This window comes from Spinacia oleracea, chromosome 4 (genome assembly GCF_020520425.1).
Source record: "Spinacia oleracea cultivar Varoflay chromosome 4, BTI_SOV_V1, whole genome shotgun sequence".
NCBI lineage: Eukaryota > Viridiplantae > Streptophyta > Magnoliopsida > Caryophyllales > Amaranthaceae > Spinacia > Spinacia oleracea.
In genome coordinates, this window is record NC_079490.1 from 170127794 (window position 1) to 170147195 (window position 19402).

The window sequence follows — 19402 nt, forward strand, 5'->3', positions numbered from 1 at the left end:
GTAAACGTTAATGTTATTAATGTAGTAACCTGGGACATCGCCCGGGCCTAAAAACTAGTTAACTACCTTAAATGTATATAATTCTTCTTAATATTCAATTTGCTTACTTTAAGTTTGATAGCCCTACACGTCAAATACTAATTCTATAATAAGTTTATCATTCTCTGATTTGGTTACGACTAACTCTTAGTATTTAGGACATAACAAAGCATGGTTTGAATGGTACTTCAAGTCGATGAACCAAGAATATATGTAATTACGTATGCATGTTTGACTACTACAACTTTTATGGGCAATGTTAATTTACTTTTAAAACCAACCATATCATTATTGATCGAGCTTTGATTTTAGAAATTGAAATTTGGCATCATAAAAATTCAAAGACCATATTGTTACTCACTTTTCTATTATCCGCGGTATACAATACAATACTTTGATAATTAGTACATTAGTAAAAGTTATAGAAAATTGATATTTAAAAAAATTACATTGAAATGAATCGAATGAGATCACACAAGTTAATTTTTTTGTTATTTATACTCCCTCCGTCCCAGATTAGTTGTTACACTTTTCTTTTTCGTCCGTCACAGATTAGTTGTTACACTTCTAAATTAGAAATGACCCCACAATTATTATATTGTCTCTCTTCCCACTAAATTTTTTTGTCCCCACACTCTCTCTCATTCAATTAAAAAAAAATACCCCACTAACTCCTATCACATCTACTTTTTCAATAAAATAACAATTGATAATCACACTACTACTTATCGCATTAAACTGTGTGCCCAGGAGAGTGTAACAACTATTCTTGGACGGAGGGAGTATTATTTATTACGGTCAAAGTTTTAAAATTTTGGCCATATGAATAATAAACATGAGTAACATTATGAAACGGAGGAAGTAATCCGTATTTCGTTTGACATTATGACAAGTTCACAACATCATTTCCGTACATCGGATTGTTTCTGATAGGTTACATACTTACATGCTCAAGACCTCAAGTCCCTTCTCCTATTTGTAATTTGTAATGCCCTTGCGACTTATTCGGGGAAAAATAAGATGCCGATCATCGCGGTACAAAAAGTAATTAATTACTACCTCTATTTCAAAAAAATCTTTACACTTACTATTTGCACGGACTCCGGTGCAATGTTTGACCGTTAATATATCTAATTTTGTGACAAAAAATTATAAAAATTTGATATTTATAAAATACATTTTGAGACGAATCTAACAAGATATCTCATGATAATTTTGATAAATATAATAGTAAGAATTTATGGTCAAAGTTTTGATTATTTGATACATAGCACTAGTACATAATGCGCGCAGCCAAAACTGCAAAGAAAATAAAGTCAACTTAGCACTTGTTCATTTAAATTTTTACAACTAATAACCGTCACATCTGCGATAGAAAATATAGTCATGAATTGCTTAAAATTCAAGGTGTGAACTTCTATGATTAGTTTGAAGTTTCAATCAAAAACCGAATTTTAAATCTAACCGGAATAACACACAATCTATACCTAGTATTTTAAAAGAAATACCATAGATTATTAGATGACATGTGTCATCCCTATCTTTCATCCATTAATTTGTTCTTATTTTTTGAAAAATTTTCTTTTGGTATTTGTTATACGAAGTATTTTACAACTTCAACACTTCTTCAACTTTATCTTTCTCATTCAACATCAATTCACCATTTAATTCACTTTTTTTTCAACTTTTAAATTCATATATTCCCACTAAAATCACAAGCTTTTAACAAAATTAGCACTTTTAAAAACCGTTTAACAACCACTATATAAGTGTTCATTCATTTAACGGGTTCATAAGCTAGTTAACTTAAAAAATGGGGGCCATTAAAAAAAATAAAAGGCTTTAATTTGGATACATGGCCTAATATTTAGAATTAGTCATAACATGTTGACAATTCGTATCAATTGGCATTGGCTAAGTCAATTGCTTGATGATTTGATGTTATTATCTCCCATTAAAATCCGTGGCAACAAAAAACTACGTCCAATTCACCCGCTTCTTTTTGTTCTTCAATTTTAGATGACGTACCAAAAAAAAAAAAAAAAAGTCAAAGTAACGAAAAATAATAAGAGACAGAGGAATTATCTCATTTTAAGACCTTAATCACCTCATAATCAATTACTCAGACATTTGTTAATAAGTCGGTGGGTGCAATTGTAATTAAGACTGCGTTCTATTCACATGATCGATTTTCATTTATTTTTCCTTAACTTATCTTATCTGAACTTATCTGAATTTAACTAAACCTATCAGAATTTATTAGAACTTATCAAAACTTATTTTAGTTATAAATTGTATTTGGCCAAACATTATTTTTCATGAACTTATCTTATCTGAACTTATTTGAACTTATTTTTCCTGAAATAAGTGAAAATAAGGAGAACAGAATATGGTCGTACAAATGTGAGTGTACATAGTTAATCACTTTATAAGGTTAATGAGTTACTCCCTTGTTGTCATGTGGTTAGTTATATAAGCATAGCCTTTTTTTGTTTTTATCGTAGTAAATAAAACTCGTCATTCTATTTTATCCATTTTTTTTATAGATCCATCTTGGACCACGTGCACCCACCTTCTTATTGTAAAAGTCATATTGTTGTCGAGGAAGCAAAATAAGAATAAATAGGGTGTGTTTGGTTGTTAGAGGATTGAGGAAAAATTAGAGGATTGAACAAATTTAGAGGTTTGACCAATTCAACCTCTAATGTAGGTGTTTGGTTGTTAGCGGATTGGAATAGCGAATTGACAAGAATCCGCTAATTTAGATAACGTAGATGAGAGCAGCGTTTTCAGTTAGAGGATCCATTTAGTCATGTTAAATTACAGTCATGTCCTCAAGTTAATACCCAAACAAACTTCCTTTCTATTGCTTCCACATACCTCTCACGGTCTCACCCTTTCACTTTCACCTCCATTGTAGATCCAAGAAGAAAGTATGTTTGTAATATTTTTTTGCCTTTCCCATTTTATTTTTCTTGTTTATTTTTTTTATTGCTCTTTGATTCTTCTTATGGTTTTTTTGTTGAATTTTTTTTAAAATTTTTCTGTTCTTTGTTAGTCTTTTTTTGATGGAAGATCTTTAAAATGATTTTGTATTAATTTTTCTGTTTAATTTTTCTGCTCTTTTAACTCCTTTCATCACTCTCATCAGATTTTTTTTCTTCTCCTTTTTAACTCTCCTGCGTTTTTTAAATAATTTTAGGGCCCGTTCGGAGATGTTACGGTTTGTGGTTTTTCCGTTTTTTTCTCTTAAAAAGCAAAATAAATATGTTCGGTGTTTTCGTTTAAATAAACTAATCATGCTTTGTATTTCCTTAAAAAAAACGGAAACGGCTAAACCACTAAATGTGGTTTTCATTTTACAGTTTTGGTTTTAAGAACACTCTTAGTGTCAATCTCTCTCCTCTCCATTCTAATACTTCTCTGTTTTCTTTGTTCTTATTTTTTCCAATTTTAATTTTTCTAATTCATACTTCTCAAAATTCTCATAATTATTATCAACTCCCCACCACCATAGATCCCGCCACCGCCACCGTTTACTCTTGTATCTTTCTTCCTCACAGGTTTCAATTGGTAAGAAGCAAATTCGAAAAAAAGGGTCGAATTGATTTATGTAAATAAATTATGAGACGGGTTTCAATTATTTCAAATGAATTTGGTGTGGTTCACTTATTACGTTGTGATCGAGAAATAAAGAAGCAGGGTGGTATTATCTGATTTGTCAAGGGAATTGATTGAATGCTTTTATAATAATCATTATCATCCTATCTGTTTCATTTCACATTAGACTTTTACAATGATGATATTATAGTATCATTTTAAATTAATTCTCTTATAAATAATATGGAGTTTGAACTATTTGAATGGTGGTGCCGTGGTGGTAGTGGTGGTGGTGGGAAGAGGAGCGAGTGAATGGGTGATTGACGAGTAGAAGAAGGTACTGGAAGGTGGGGATGTTTTTATTTTTAATAACAATATAATAAGAATAATCATCTAGTTTTGAAAATGTTGGAAACGAAAACAGAAATCAGTTTTTGGTTTTTCTAAAACAGAAAACTAAAAAACGAAAATGGTGCCGAACGAATCCTTATATTTTTGTTTTGTTAAATTTTTCTACTCCTCCTTTTACTCTTCATCAGATTTTTGTTTTCTTTCTTGATTTTTTTTTTTTTTTTTTTCGTTCTACGTCTTTTTTTCCATTTTAAATGTGATTTTTTTTCCTGTATTTTTTTTATTCTTCTTAAATTTAACATATTTTTTTTTTTTTTTTTGAGAAGAACACCAAAGAGGCATTAGTTTTCATTAAACGCAAGACAAAAATCCGAAGCAATTACATTCTCTATGGCACTAGGAACACTTCCAACCCACACTTTAGTAGTGTAGTCAATTAGGTTATAGTGAGCCATTATATGTGCCGCCTCATTAGCTTCTCTATAAACATGGGAAAAACTAACAAAATCAAACAAAGAACATAACCGTAATATCTCGCGCAAAGTAACACCCAAGTACGAGCCTTCGGGGTTTCTAGCCTTCAACTTTGTAATGATTGGCAAGTTGTCACTCTCCACTATCACAGCTTTTTCATGGCATTGTAAAGCAATTTGCAAGCCCAAAATTATAGCTTTTGCTTCTACAATATCAACAGGCCATTGGTGCTTTACTTGTTGACATGTTGCTCTTCTTACTCCACCTTCATGATCGCGCACAACCACACCCATTCCACATCCCTCGTCCCCATATAGTGCAGCATCAGAGTTTATTTTCAGCCACCCTTCATCTGGTGGATACCATTTTACCGAGTCGCGCTTCATGACGGTGCTACTTGACCTGATATGTGTCCCCTCCATTTCATGATATGCTTGCAGCAGTCCCATAGCACTAGACACCACCTCACATGACTTTCTCGCTTCGCCACCCAACCTCACTTTATTTCTCTCAAACCATATGAACCAAGCAAGCACAACAACCTGCTCAACAACATCTCTACGCCTCTTGTCAGTCAGCTCCCCCAACCAAACAGAAAAATCAAGACAAGTAGGCCCCTCAACTACGCCCTCTAGACCCGCCTCTTCCCAAACCTCCATTGCCGTCAGGCATTTTACAAGTGCGTGAAATGTATTCTCCTCATTGTCACCACATCTTGGACATGTAGTCTCAATACTTGTCACTCTTCTATTCAACCCAACACATGTAGGAAGAGCTTTAGAACATGCTCTCCATAAGAAAGACCGTACCTTAGGGGGGATTTGCAACCTCCATAGTTTCTTCCAGAGTTCAGTAGTAGCGGAGGAGCTCGACTCACCATTTAGGACCCTCTTATAATAACTAATAAAATGGTACCCCGACTTAACGGAATAAATGTCATTCTTACTGTAGTACCAAGCATAAATGTCATCAAGGGGGGGTGGAGCATAAGGGAATAGCTAGTACCTCTTCAGCTTCAAAGGGAAGGAAATTCTGGCGCACTACCTCTTCAACTTACTTTTATTCTGCCACGTGTTTTTAATCTTTTTTGTTTTTTCTTCACAAATGTGATTTATTCTAATTTTTTTTCTTGTCAATTAATCCATGTATAGGTAAGTTTGTGCATCTTTGTGATTTTCCTTCCAAGGCTTCATGATAGTACATTTTATTCCACAAAAACATACCAACAAATACAATATTACATGTATATCTAACATATTAACCATTGCTAATTTAAAATCAAACAATACAATATAACAATGCCCTTACTTGTCATTTTACATGCTCAAATAGCTAACACCTAACCGCTATTTACCAAACACTTTTATACGAACAGTTAACCCAATCAGCTAGTCAAAACTGCTAATTTAATCAACTAGTCAAAACTGCTAATTCAATCCGCTACAGCTAACCGCTAACCGCTAATCACCAAACATGGCCATAGATGATGTTGATGTTTTGACAATTTACGTTGAAATTAAACTAATCGAAGTTAAACTAATGAAATTTGTTCGTGTATACTCCCTCTGTATCGGAATACTCGCAACAATTTGACTTTTTGCACTATTTACATGATTCACTTTGACCTTAGGAAGTGTTTGGAAACATAGAATTGATTTGAATATGTTGAATTGTCTAGAATTTGAAATGTAGAAATTGAATTCCAAATCAAGTATTTGGCAATCACTAGTAATTTCAATTCTGAATTTCAATTCCATTGTAATGTTTGGCAAACAGTAAACAAAAAAATACTGGAGTATTTCAAATAAATACAAATTCCTCAAATAAAGATTACCTAGTATTAGTCAAACACCAAAAACATATAAAGTCAAAATTAAAAAATAAAATAGCAATCAATGAGACATAAATCATGAAATTGATTAATTAATCAACAAAAAAATTACAATCAGTACAGAAAATATAAAAATTAAGATTTTCATCAAATTTGGGTAAAGTTTGATCAATGAGATCCCGATCAAACCACCATTTCTCCCCTCTATAAACTCAAATCATCTTGTTTAATTAACAATGGAGTACCATTCGAATTTGGGGAAAATAAACCCTAACTTTTCAAATTTTATTATCTCATCTTCAATCTCATCAAAGTGGCGCATGAAGCCGAGAAAGGAGATGGAAGGATCAACACCGATATAGATTGTCGATGGTGGCTGCGACGAATTTAAGCGACGACGACATCAAGGAGGCATCGACGAGGCGGCGACATTAAAGAGGTTGCGATGAGGTTTCGAGAACAAGGTCGGAGTGATAGAAGAGTGAGAACTAGTGATGATGGAGAAAGAACAAGGGTGAAGAGGAGAGAGAATCAATGGAGGTTGAGAGGAGGAGAGATGATGGAAGAAAGCCATCAATGGTGGTTGAGGAGAGAGAAAGGGAAAAGAAAAAAAAGAACGACTTTTTTTTTCCTTCTACTGGAACAATTAGGTCAACAGGAAGGAGGAGAGTAAAAAAAGAATTTCAAATGACAACTATTTACTTTGTATTTCAAATTCTTTATAATGGCCTTGTTTTTTAAAGTCTTGGATTTGGCCCAAATACAAATCCAAATACTTTAGTTCCCAAACAGATCATTTAGCCAATTCCATCATTTGAAATGAAATCCTTGTTTCCAAACAGGCCATTATTTTATTTATAGTATATGAAAATAAGTGTTAGCATATAATATATTGTTGACTTCGTTTTAATATATATTTTTAAAAATATTAATATTTTATAAGTTTTTATAATATAATTCCTCCGTTCTTTTTTAAATGACACAATTATTTAGGCACGTTTGCCAATGTACTATTTCAAACATTAACATCTGTAATTGTGTATCGGAAAAAATATAAAAAGTTGATATTTAAATAATATTTACTGATACGAATCTAATAAGACCCCACACGACTATGTTTTTTCTTATGTATAAATCATAAAAGGAAGTCAAAGGTGTTTGTGTGAATAGTGTCTAAAACCTCATTGTGTCATGTAAATAAGAACAGAGGAAGTATAATTAAAGATACTAATTGTCAAAGTTGTGCATTGACAAAGTTGTGCATTGACAAACGTGTCAAGTTAAAACGTTGCGAGTATTCTGAGACAAAGAGAATACAATAAATTTTTATTTTTTTTAAAAAAAAGGTAAGAAAAAGGAACTTAGGTACCCCTTCGCACAAGGGTGTAGCCTAAGTAGTCACTCTATACAATTTCGTCTAACTTGGGACTGGAGTTCGGGGAAATACACATAGGATTACAAATAAGATGACCTACATTAGCAATCCAATCTGCTGCTCTGTTTGCTTCTCTGAATATGTGATTGATGTGAGCTGAGTCAAAACGCTGAAGGAGAATCTTGCTGTCATGAATAATGTTTTGCAGTTTCCAAGGGGGCTTCCAAGTACCTTTTAAAGAGTTAATCACTAGAAGATTATCTCCTTCGATGTGAATATCCTTTATACCTAGTCTTATTGCTTCTTGGATTCCTTTGTGAAGGGCCAGGGCTTCAGCCATATAGACTTGAGAGTTGCCGAAATTGAAAGCCTTAGCCTCGATAGCAGTCCCGGTGCTGCTTCTGATAATGATTCCTCCTGCTGCTGACGAAGATTTGCGAGAACCATCGAAGTTTAGTTTGAAGGCGCCTGTGGGAGGCGGAAACCACCTCACAAGGATGGTGGTAGAAGTGGATGATTGGTTAGGAGTAGTTGAATGAGTGGTGAAATGGGTACCTCTAAGTTGATGAGAGTCAATAAGGATTCTGAGATCCCATTCTTTAAAGGTATTGAGGGCTCTGAAGAAACAGCGGCAAGTAGAGACCTTAGTGTTGGAGAAAACTAAGGCATTACGTTCCTTCCAAATAATCCAGCATAGGTTGATGAATTTGCGAAGAGCAACCTGGTTTCGTCTGAGGTAGTCTAGGGTTTTGAAAATATCGGTCATAGGGAAGGTGAAATCTAGCCAGTTTTTAGTGAGTCTGTGGGTCCAAACATTTTTTGAGTGTTCACAATGGAGGAATAGGTGATCTAAGTTTTCGCTAGCTTGATTACATCTTGGGCAGCAATTTGTAGGAATGATTTTTCTATGGAAAAGCGTTTCTTTGGTTGGGAGACTTTTATGACAGATTTGCCAAAGGAAAAATTTCAGTTTCGGAGCTAAATTAAGCTTCCAGATCCATCTAAACTTCCATTTGTCGTCAGTTTTGGGGAGGTCGTGAGCAAGCCAGGTTGCAGATTTAACTGAAAAGTCCCCAGAATTTGTGCAGCCCCAGATGGGAATGTCCTGTAGGTTGTTTACAGGAATAGGAATTCCTCTAATCAATTGGACCGCATCAGGAGGAAGAACTGAATATAACTTTGCAATATCCCAGTTTTTAGTCTCGTCAATGAAAAAGCTTACCGTCTTACTATAGTCAATAAGATTCGTAGATATACCCGGAAATTCAGCCAAGGCGTATTGACCGATCCAATTGTCTTTCCAAAAATTAATGGTGTTTCCATTCCCTAGTTTCCACCTTATACCTTTTCTAAGAATCTCTCTTTGGTTCAGAATATTGGACCAGATAGGCGAGTCTCTAGATTTCTTTTTTGCTGAGAAAAAATTGTTATTTTGGAGATATTTCTTACGCATAATTTTAGCCCACATATTATCTTCGTCCGTTAGGACTTTCCAACCGAGTTTAGCTATGAAGGCTCTATTTAGCGGATAAGTTCTTCGTAGGCCGAGACCCCCTTGCTCCTTGGGTTGACAGACCTTTTTCCAGGCGATAAGAGGGATTGCATTCCCTGTTCTGTTTTGGTTCCAAAAGAATTGACGGTGAAAAACATCCATTTGATGACATAGTTTTTGCGGAATCAGGAAGGAGGAGCAGATGTAGGCTGGAAGCGACTCGAGGTTACTCTGAATGAGAGTCATTCTTCCTGCTTTAGACAGAAAATTGGCCTGCCATGAGTTGATGCGGTTTTCATTTTTTTGCAGAATGCGTTGATAGTCTGCTTTGGTGGGGGTGAATCCCGAGAAGTGGGCGCCCAGGTATCTACCCAGCGACATGGATTTTGTCATGTTGAAAATGCTAGCAAGAGAGTCTCTCTTTGAATGAGTGATATTCTTTGAGAAAATAATAGCCGATTTATGGAAGTTGACGAGTTGTCCCGAGAGTTGACAGAAATCAGTAATGATTTTTAGAAGGTTATGGCAAGCAGAGCTTGTGGCTTTACAAAGGAGTAGACTGTCGTCTGCGAACATAAGACATGGAATTTTAGCGGTCTGCGGAGCAATTTTAAACCCCAGTCCCTGGCTGAGCCTCGTACTAGCATTGTTAAGCATAATTATAAAGACTTCCATACAGATGATGAAGAGATACGGCGAAAGAGGGTCGCCTTGTCTTAAGCCCCTAGATGGGGTAAAAACCTTGGTCGTCTCGTTATTAACTTTGAGGGAGTAAGATACTGTTGTGACCGTTGCTTTAACCCAGTTGATCCAGGTTGCCGGGAATCCCAATTTGTCTAGAACTGCCCATAGGAAGTCCCATTCTATCCTATCGTAGGCTTTTTCCATATCTAGCTTAAGCGCACACCAGCCAGTTTTCGATTTTGATTTTTTAAAAACATTCAGAATTTCTTGTACCAGCAGGAGGTTATCGTGAATTGATCTACCAGGGGTGAAGGCATTTTAAAAGGGGCTAATGTGTTTCTTAAGAAAAGGGCTTAGCCTAGTGACTAGGAGTTTAGAGATAGCCTTATAGATCGTACTACAAAGACTGATTGGCCTAAAGTGGTTGGGATTCTCAGGATTGTCATTTTTAGGGATAAGGGCTATCAATGTGTGATTAAGAAAAGGCGGTAGATGACCATGAGAGAAAAAACTCTTGATCGCTAAAGAGATCTCTGGCCCAATAATTTTCCAGTAAGTTTGGAAGAATTTCGGACCAAACCCGTCTGATCCTGGAGCCTTGAGTGGATTCATACTGAAGAAACTCTCCTTGATTTCATCATCAGAGAAGGGGGCAACTAGATTTTCACTCTCTGCACTAGTAACTAAATGTGGCAGAAAATCCAGATTAAAAGTCCTGCCATTTTGGACGGAGGACTTAAACCTGTCTTTAAAAGATTCGTAAAGAATTTTTTGAACATTCTCCTGACCTTCTTCCCATGCATTGTCTTTATTTTTGAGTCTGTAGATATGATTTCTAGCCGCTCTATGCTTCATAATCTGGTGGAAAAATCTGGTATTCCTGTCACCTTGGTTAAGCCAGGTTTTCTTTGCTGCGCTTTTCCAGGCATACTGTCTATGAATAAGAATTCTTTCTCGTTGCTTTAGAATTCTGAAAAGGTGATTTTTCCATATAGGGTTGAAAGGTTGTGAAATCAGTTTATCTTCCAATTCTTGGATTTTCTCTGCGTTTGCTTTAAGTTGCATGGTTTTATGGGAAAATCTTTCCTTGGCCCATAATTTTAGGTCATCTTTAATATTAGAGAGTTTGGTTCTTATTCTAAAGAATCTCGAACCTTGAATATTTGAGTTCCACTTTTGTTTAACAATTTTAGTTGGTTCTTCATACAGAGTCCACGAGTTCTGGAATCTGAAGATTCTGTTAGACGGTAACGCCTCTGAGTTTGTGTCGAAGAACATGGGGGCGTGGTCTGAGCTCGTGAAGGTACCATACTTTATAAAAGCATTCGGGAATTTGTGGGCGAAGCTAGTGCTAGCAATGGCTCGATCTAGTCGTTGATATAATCCTGGGTGGGATTGGGATTTCCAGGAGAAAGACTGTTGCAGACAAGCGATGTCTGTAGCAATGGTCCTATTGATAAATCTGGGAAGTCTTTGACATTGGTTTAGAGTGACAGGGTTACCCCCGAGCTTATCTGAAGGTTGTAAAAGTTCGTTGAAATCGCCGACTAGAATCCAAGGGGTGTGGATATTTTCGTAAAAAGTAGACATTGACTCCCAGAAAGGGTCTTTGTCTGGGTTTTGAGCGGGAAAGTATGCCCCTGATACTAGAATCTGGTCGTTAGTTGGTTTATATAATACGTTAAGGTGAGCACACCGATCCACAAGCGTGTAGTTTTGAACCAGAATTGAGTCGTTATTCCAGCAGACCCAAAGTCCACCACTATGCCCCATAGGGTTGATGATTATATGTTTTTGGAAACGAAAACCTCTGATTACATTTCTACTAGTGGAATTAGTCGTCATAGTTTCAAGAATGAATAAAATGTCTGGTTTAAAGGTGGTGATGTAGTGGTTGATATCACCAATTGCTTGGAGTTTTTTACCTCCTTGAATATTCCATGTGAGAATTTTCATAATTATGAATTAGCATAAGTAAAAGGCCTTTAGCCCATACGTTTCAAAGCGGAACAAAGTCCGGTTCCAGTTAGCCCAAGCAATGGAGGCTAAGATCAAACGAATTAAAGCAACAACTTTGTACTGAAAAGGAAAGCTTATTACATAAACAAAGTTTAGAGGAACATCATTGACATTCCAGGAGAAGGAGCAAAAAATGTTCGAAGTCCAGGAGTGGAAACGCCATACTTGTGCATTGAAGGTATGAGTAAAATACCAACTGAGAATGCAAAAAACAGAAGTGAGAGTTAGCCAGAAGTTTCTAAACAACATTTGCACAGTTGACCAAGACACCAAGTAAGGGAGCCAAATTGACATGAGGTGGTGATGGTTATTTAGAACAAAAAGGTCCTCAGGTAGGAAACATGTAATGTTTCTTACTACATCATAGGAGATGAACCAATGGCTATCTTTGGACTCAACCAAAAGGCACCAAGCAAAGAGCTTCCTGAAACTTAGGTTCCTCCATTTGAAAGGGAACCAAGAGGTGGTCCAAAGTCTAACCTTGATTCTGATCAAGGCAAAAGAAATGTTCCACAGTTTAAAGTCCAAGATAACATGAAGCCAAGGCAAACAACGAAATAAAGAAAGCCAACACAGAACAAAATCCATTAAAGTCAAAATATCATTAATATTACAATTAGGCACAATGCAAGATTGCTGAAGCTGATTAACTACAGTAGTAGTATGCCTAGCTAAGAAGCTACCTACAGGTTTACAAAAACAGAAAAAAAAGAACCTGTAGGAGACAATAAACCAGCAGAACAAGCTAAGCATATCACTACTAAACCCTAAAGGCATAACTACCAGTAAAAACTGGTCAAAAAGATGTGTTGAGATAATTGACATCAAAAAGGAAGTAGAAGGAGACACACAAGTCAACCAGCAGAAGGAGAAGGAGAGAGATCACCATCACCTCTCTTCCTTCTCTTAGAGTTCTCAGTTTCCATGGGAGGAGCGCAGTCAGAAAATATTGGGTCATTCTCATCAAAACCATCACCATCACAAATCTCCAAGTCCATATCAAGCTCATCATCCCCCTGAACATCCTTTACACCAAGTGGAGCAAGCTCCAGAGGGTCAAAATCCGGCAGAATATCCTCATAGGGTTGAACTGCAGGAGGATTGAGAGTAATGGTGTCTCCAGTAGACACTTGAAAATCCTGCAGACCCTGAAAGCTGTTGGCAAGGGGAATGACAGGCAAACCAGCACCCAACCCTTGAGAAGGGGAGTGTAAAGGTCTAGTCTGGACAGGAGGAGGATGATGATAAGGCTTGGCATGGGACTTCCTTGTATTACTCCTGGGCTTGGCTCTTCTTCTTGGCACCACAGCCAGCCAGTCAGAAGGAGTGGCTTGTCCTCCACTATCCACAGGCATCCCCATGGACAGTTTTTCCTCATCCAGTTGAGCCACAACCAGCTCAAGACAGGGAGGAGGCCTCTTAGGACAAGCATTCAGAAAGTGGTTAGGATCACCACAGAGAGGGCAAACCTCCCAAACACCATCATAAGACAGAAAGTACTCCTGGATATCATAACCAAAGTTAAGAGTGATAGACCTAGGCACAGGCTTGGTTATATTAAGGTTGAGACAAACTCTAGCAAACTGACCCTTTTCAGTGTTTTCAGAAGTGAATTTGTCAAGTTTGATGGGTTGACCTACACAACTGGCAATCTGGTTTAGGTAGTGCCAAGTCCAGTACTCAGTAGGGAGAAAGGGGATTTTCACCCATTGATCCACATGGGTAATGGAGCTAAACTGAGCTTTGAAGGAGGCTCTCCAAGGCAAAAGAACAAAATTAAGACCCTGCACAAACCAAGGTCTACCCTCCCAAACCTCATCCTTGTCAAGGGGGTTAGAAAATTTGATGAGAAACCAACCATTCCCAATGAACCTAAGAGAAACCTCACCCCTCAAAAAAGACCAGTCTTTCTTCATCCTAGCTATAACAGCAGCCTGTGGCACAAATTCCCCCCATACTTTCCCAAACAGACAGGATGCTTCCATAAGCTTGACTTGCTCATTGTCAAGTTTAGGGGCATCTAAGGTGATGGTGGCACTATTCGAACCAGGAACCTGTGGTGCATTACTGTGTGAACTGTCCTTAGGTGGGGGATTGGAATCATGATTAAGACTGCTACCTCCCAAGAGAAAGGAGCTATGGGTGGGGTGGCTGAAGAAGCTGGAAGAACCTGGATCACTAGGTAAGCTGGTAGGTTGAGATTCATTGGAAACTGGAGAAGAGTTCTTCTTAAGAAGTGAGGCATAGCTAGACACTACAGGGTTGTTAGACATTAAAACCCAAAGACTAGGACTGAAACTGGGAATTTTCACTAAAATTTGGAAGTTTGATCTTGCAAACACACAAAGAGAAAATACAGAGCTAAATTGATGAAGACTGGAAAACGTGGAGAAGGTGCTACTACTGAGGAAAAAAGACCAGTATTTATAGGCTTGATTTAAAGACTTAAGAATACTAATGGTTGCAAGAAAAAACCACATCAGATTGAAAACAACCACAGAAGGATCTAGAAAGCCAGAAATAAATTGCAACAACTGAGTAATCATCACACAGCTAAAATCGAAACACAAACCAACAAAAAGCAAGCATTGAAAAAACGCGAACCCAAGTAATAAATGACAGAATTGGAGTGAAAAGGCAAAGAAGAGTATAGAGAAGGACTTCCCTGCGACATTTTTTGGAAAAAGAAGAAATCTTATTGCTCCTGCAAATGGATAAGCTCCTCCATTGGCCCAAACAGGACGGTAAAAATGCATTAGTGGAGTAAAACCTTTAATTAACCCCATTAAATCATCATTATTGTTGAAAAACCCAAGATCTAGTGACTCAGCATCGATCTCCACCTTTGGATCAATCTTGCCTTGCTGAAGAAGGCAATCTGAAGGTCGGAAAAGAGGAAGAACACCTCGATACAAACGAGGCACCAATCTGATGCCAAGGAAGCCATAATTACCCCTATTAAGGCTTAGTCTAGAGATTTTTTGGGGAATCTCTTTCCGGTAAGAGGACAAGGAGGAAGACGAAGAGTTTTGCAAGGCAAAACTTAGATATGTGAACAATTTGAGCTTGTGAAGGGGGCTAGACCAACTTAGGGTTTTCACTCTCTCTCTAGAAAACTTAGGCATCTCATGTTTCTTTTTTTTCTCTCTCTTTTCATTTTTTGCATTGGAATAATAAGAGAATACAATAAATGGATCAACGATACTGTACTAGTATACGAATTGTAAAGATATTGAAATGTTACATGTATTGTATGAAGGAAATACAGAGATACAATTACCATAGTATAAACAAAATTGTATTGTACGATAATATACACTTTTTTTAAATAGAAAGATAGCTCGGACATTTATGCCAACAAAATTATAATTCCCTCAAAATAATTTGTACTACTCTCGTACACAATTTAAAACATTCAAAATACAAATAGGTAGGTGATTTTTTTATTTTTTATTTATTGAGATGGTTGTTATGATGACACGTGGTAGGTTGACATTGCTGGAAAAGCCCCATGGATCGGAAAAGTGCAGAACCACTAACCAACCATGAAGATGTTGACTTACCAAAAATGGGTTGAAAAGAGAGGTCCACTAAAAGTCAGTTACTAAGAAAAGAAACCAAAACCAGAAGAATGCAAAAGAAAAAAGATGGGTTCTTCTCGAAAATGGGCAAAATCCATTTCTTCAATTGCTTCTCGTCTTTATTTCCTTCTCATAATCTTTCAAGTCCCTCTCTTCAGGTAAATACACACCTTTTTACATTTATTATTTCTTGTCAATTTAAATTTCCATTTTATTTAAAACTTTTATACTTTTTGTAAATTATTTGTTGGATTATTTTGTCAATTTTGTTCTCATTTCATTCAATTGTCACATTTTTGGGATTTAATTGAATTGCATTGAATCATTGACATATAAATGTTGGTAGGGTGACAAACTGACAATGTGTTTGTTTAGTCTAGAAAATAATCGTTGCCTACTTTAACATGTTTTTGTTTTGTTTTGTTTTGTTTTGTTAGGAGTGTATTAGCTAAATGCGCTTTTATTGCTACAACTTTTTCGATCTAGACATTAGGTAACACAGGTGCTAAATAGGACGAAAATGATGAAAATACATCTCTATCGACAAATTGTCAAATTACAACCCTAGAATAATTGTTACACAACTACCCATCTCCAGTAGACGGACACAATATAATAATTGATGGGGTTGACAATAATACTCGTAGTATAACTATAAAGAAGTATTTTCTCTGAAATTAAAACATGATACTCGTAGTATAACTACAAAGAAGTATTTTCTCTAAGGCTAAATTAGTGGATTGATTTGTAATTGCAAATCTTTCATTTGTTACTCATTTTTGAAGTAATATACTTAGGGTGCTTTTTTTTCTCCTGATTTTCACTAATTTTTTCTGAACTTATCTGAACTGAACATTTCTGAACTTATTAGAACTTATCAAAACTTATTGTAGTTATAAATTATACTTGATCAACCCTTATTTTTTCTGAACTTAATTGAACTCATCAATCTGAACTTATTTTTCCTGAAATAAGTGAAAATAAGGTGAACAAAACATAGCTTTAATGAAATATTAATTATCAAAGACATTGTGATTTCAGCTAGAATAATACAAGTATTAATTAAGATTTACATTTATACTAGCTAGCTAGCCAACTCGTGGAATTATCTAATTAAGAATCATGAGAAGTAGTGATTGTTGATGAATTTCAGGGTTCCATGTCGAAGTGGAATATGCATAAATCCGGTCCAAGTAACTTCTTCTCAACTAATAGCAAGTGAAATCTTGCCTGTTTCATGTGTGAAGATCCTTCTTTATCCAGGCGCAATTGTGAATGCTGTCATCAATGGTATAAACATTCCTAGTTATGATCATCTGCTTGAAGTTTATAACTTTACTCATATAAAAGAGGCTTCTGCAATCATTGATCTTAGGCATCTTGAGGTATGTTTCTAATAACTTGTATCATATATTGTTGCAAGTCTTAGTTTGAATTTTGATCCTATGACCTTAGATTCTGTTATTTTCACCATAGATGAAGTAAAATCAGGTGATAAGAACGAAATCTTAATCTTTGAGTAACTGCTGCTGATGTTAATACTAAGATTTTCCTACCTTTTTTATAACATGTATAATATGTTATATAAGTTAATTATTTTAGTTTTCAATTTAAATCATGACACATAGGCATGACATGTCATCATTGTGACACGGTTTAAAGGTTGCATGTTGCGACCTTTATCATTTTCGTTTAGGGTATTGCAGAATTACACTTGTTGTTGTTAAGTGATTTTGTTACATTCACTACTTAGAATGTACTCCTATGTCATTCTAACAAATATAATAACGCGAAATTTGTCTGACTGTCATCTAAATTTTGTTACAATCACTACATGTGATAGAGTTATGAGAAATATTAATTTTTTTTTTTTTTGTCTGACGGTCATCCTCCATATATTTATGCTTATGAAGGAGAACTTATACAACCCTCAGAATATACAAAGTCAATAATGAACATAAATAAGAAGATTATACAACTAACTATATACTACCTCCGTTCCTTAATGTTCTTTACGCTTACTATTTGCACGAACTCCAATGCAATATTTAACCACTTATATATCCATTTCCGTATGTGAAAAAATTATTAAAATTTAATATTTTGAAAATACATAACGAGACCAATCTAACAAGATCTTAAATGATAACATTTTGATGTATATAACAATGAGAATCTACGGTCAAAGTTTTCATACTTGGGACACATATTCCAAAGCGTAAAGAACATTAAGGAACGGAGGTAGTACTTCGTATAGAAGCAATACTAGCAAATACATTAGAATAAAATCTATACTACATTAAGTTATTCTGATTGATTGTAATCAATCAATTATATTTCTAAGTCTATAATCAAAGAGATGATATCTACTTCCTCCGATTTTTAATAATCTCAAAGTTTGTATATTTTACACTATTCACATATTCTATTTTGACTATTGTTGTTGATTTATATGTTAGATAAAACATAATCATGTAGAATCTTGTTAAAGTCGTCTCAATTTGTATTTTCATAAAATTAACTTTTTATAATTTTTACTTAAAGAGAATTAAAGATCAAAGTTGTGCATAGGCATGCGTGAAAGTGACAAACGTTGCAAGTATTAAAAATCGGATGAAGGATATAGTAACAAATACATTAGGGTTGCGTTTGGATACAAGTAATTCATTTGAAATAGTGGAATTCAATTTCTAGAATTGAAATGATGGAATTCAATTCCAAATTTTGTGTTTGGGAAACATGAGAATTTCAAATTCAGAATTTCAAATTCTAGTATATTGTTTGGATAAAATGGAATTTCAAAGCCAGAATTTCAAATATGTCATCCAATAAAATATAATAGGATTCAATCTAATACACCTAAAATGCTACCCGTCAATACATAATAAGATCCAATCTAATTTTTGATCATCCGGTAGGCTCTAATTTATGATCCAATAATGTGAAAATATATTCCCCATTGTCGATGTATTTGTTCAGATATGCAGAGGCCTGGGGTACTTCCTGTCCAAATTAAAAAGATGAGCAGGTCAGTTTGCAAATGCAGATAATAACAAGTCATGTAGGATCTTGTTAAATTTGTCTCAATTTGTATTTTCATAAAATTAACTTTTTATAAATTTTACTTAAAGAGAATGAAAGATATTAAAGATCAAAGTTGTGCATAGGCATACGTGAAAGTGACAAACATTGCGAGTATTAAAAATCGGAGGAAGTATATAGTAGCAAATACATTAGAATAAAATCGAAGAGATGATATCTATAAATTAAGTTATTCTGATTGATGGTAATTAATTAATTTTATATTCTAAGTCTATTTAGCACTCCTATGTCATTCAAACAGATTAATAACGCCAAAATTCTCTGTGGACTGTTGTCATTCAGATATTAGCAGGAAGCTACTTCTGTGTAACCGGAGCAATACTTGGTCTATTGAAGTACACCAGATTAAGCTTGTTTGGGATGTTACTACTTATCTGGGGTTTGATTAAGGAAGTCATTAAGCAAAAATCAACTTGCTTAAACACTTGTCAGTTAACCCAAGTTTATCCAATCATGTTAGTAGCTTTAATTACGGCATTATCATCTGTTAAAAGTGATGTAAGAGTCATAATAAGAAGCTTTCAAGCTCACTATTCTGCAACAGCAGCTGTTGAGATGCATGAACATGTAAAGAAGAGGAAGAAAGATAGGGAGATGAAGAGGCTTGAATGGAATGTTAATTATGTTAACAATAATGCTAAAACTCCTAGGTCTACAAAAGTTGCACAAGAAGGCATTACTAATACATTTTACTGATCGATTTTCACAACTTTTTTCTGTACTGTATTTTTTTTATCATATGGGTTTTCCAAATTTTGCTTGAATTACTAAGTTTTTTTTATTGATTAAGACTAGTCTTATATGCACACGATGATTGCAAATATAAAAAACAGATTTGTGTTACTGTATTACAT

At 35.2% G+C, this 19402-nt stretch overlaps 1 protein-coding gene across 2 annotated transcripts; it reads left to right on the forward strand.

Annotated features, from left to right (window-relative positions):
* Positions 1-15481: 15481 nt before the first annotated feature.
* On the forward strand, positions 15482-19384 carry LOC110798280 (uncharacterized). 2 transcript variants are annotated; one of them, XM_022003456.2, is made up of 3 exons: positions 15482-15604; positions 16600-16831; positions 18831-19379. In XM_022003456.2, the coding sequence occupies exons 1-3, from the start codon at positions 15513-15515 to the stop codon at positions 19242-19244; spliced, it is 738 nt and encodes a 245-aa protein (XP_021859148.1). In that variant the 5' UTR covers positions 15482-15512; the 3' UTR covers positions 19245-19379. The 2 variants fall into 2 exon arrangements, with proteins under 2 accessions (XP_021859148.1, XP_056682947.1); XM_056826969.1 differs by having other exon boundaries at positions 15496-15604; positions 16694-16831; positions 18831-19384.
* The last annotated feature ends 18 nt before the right edge of the window (positions 19385-19402 follow it).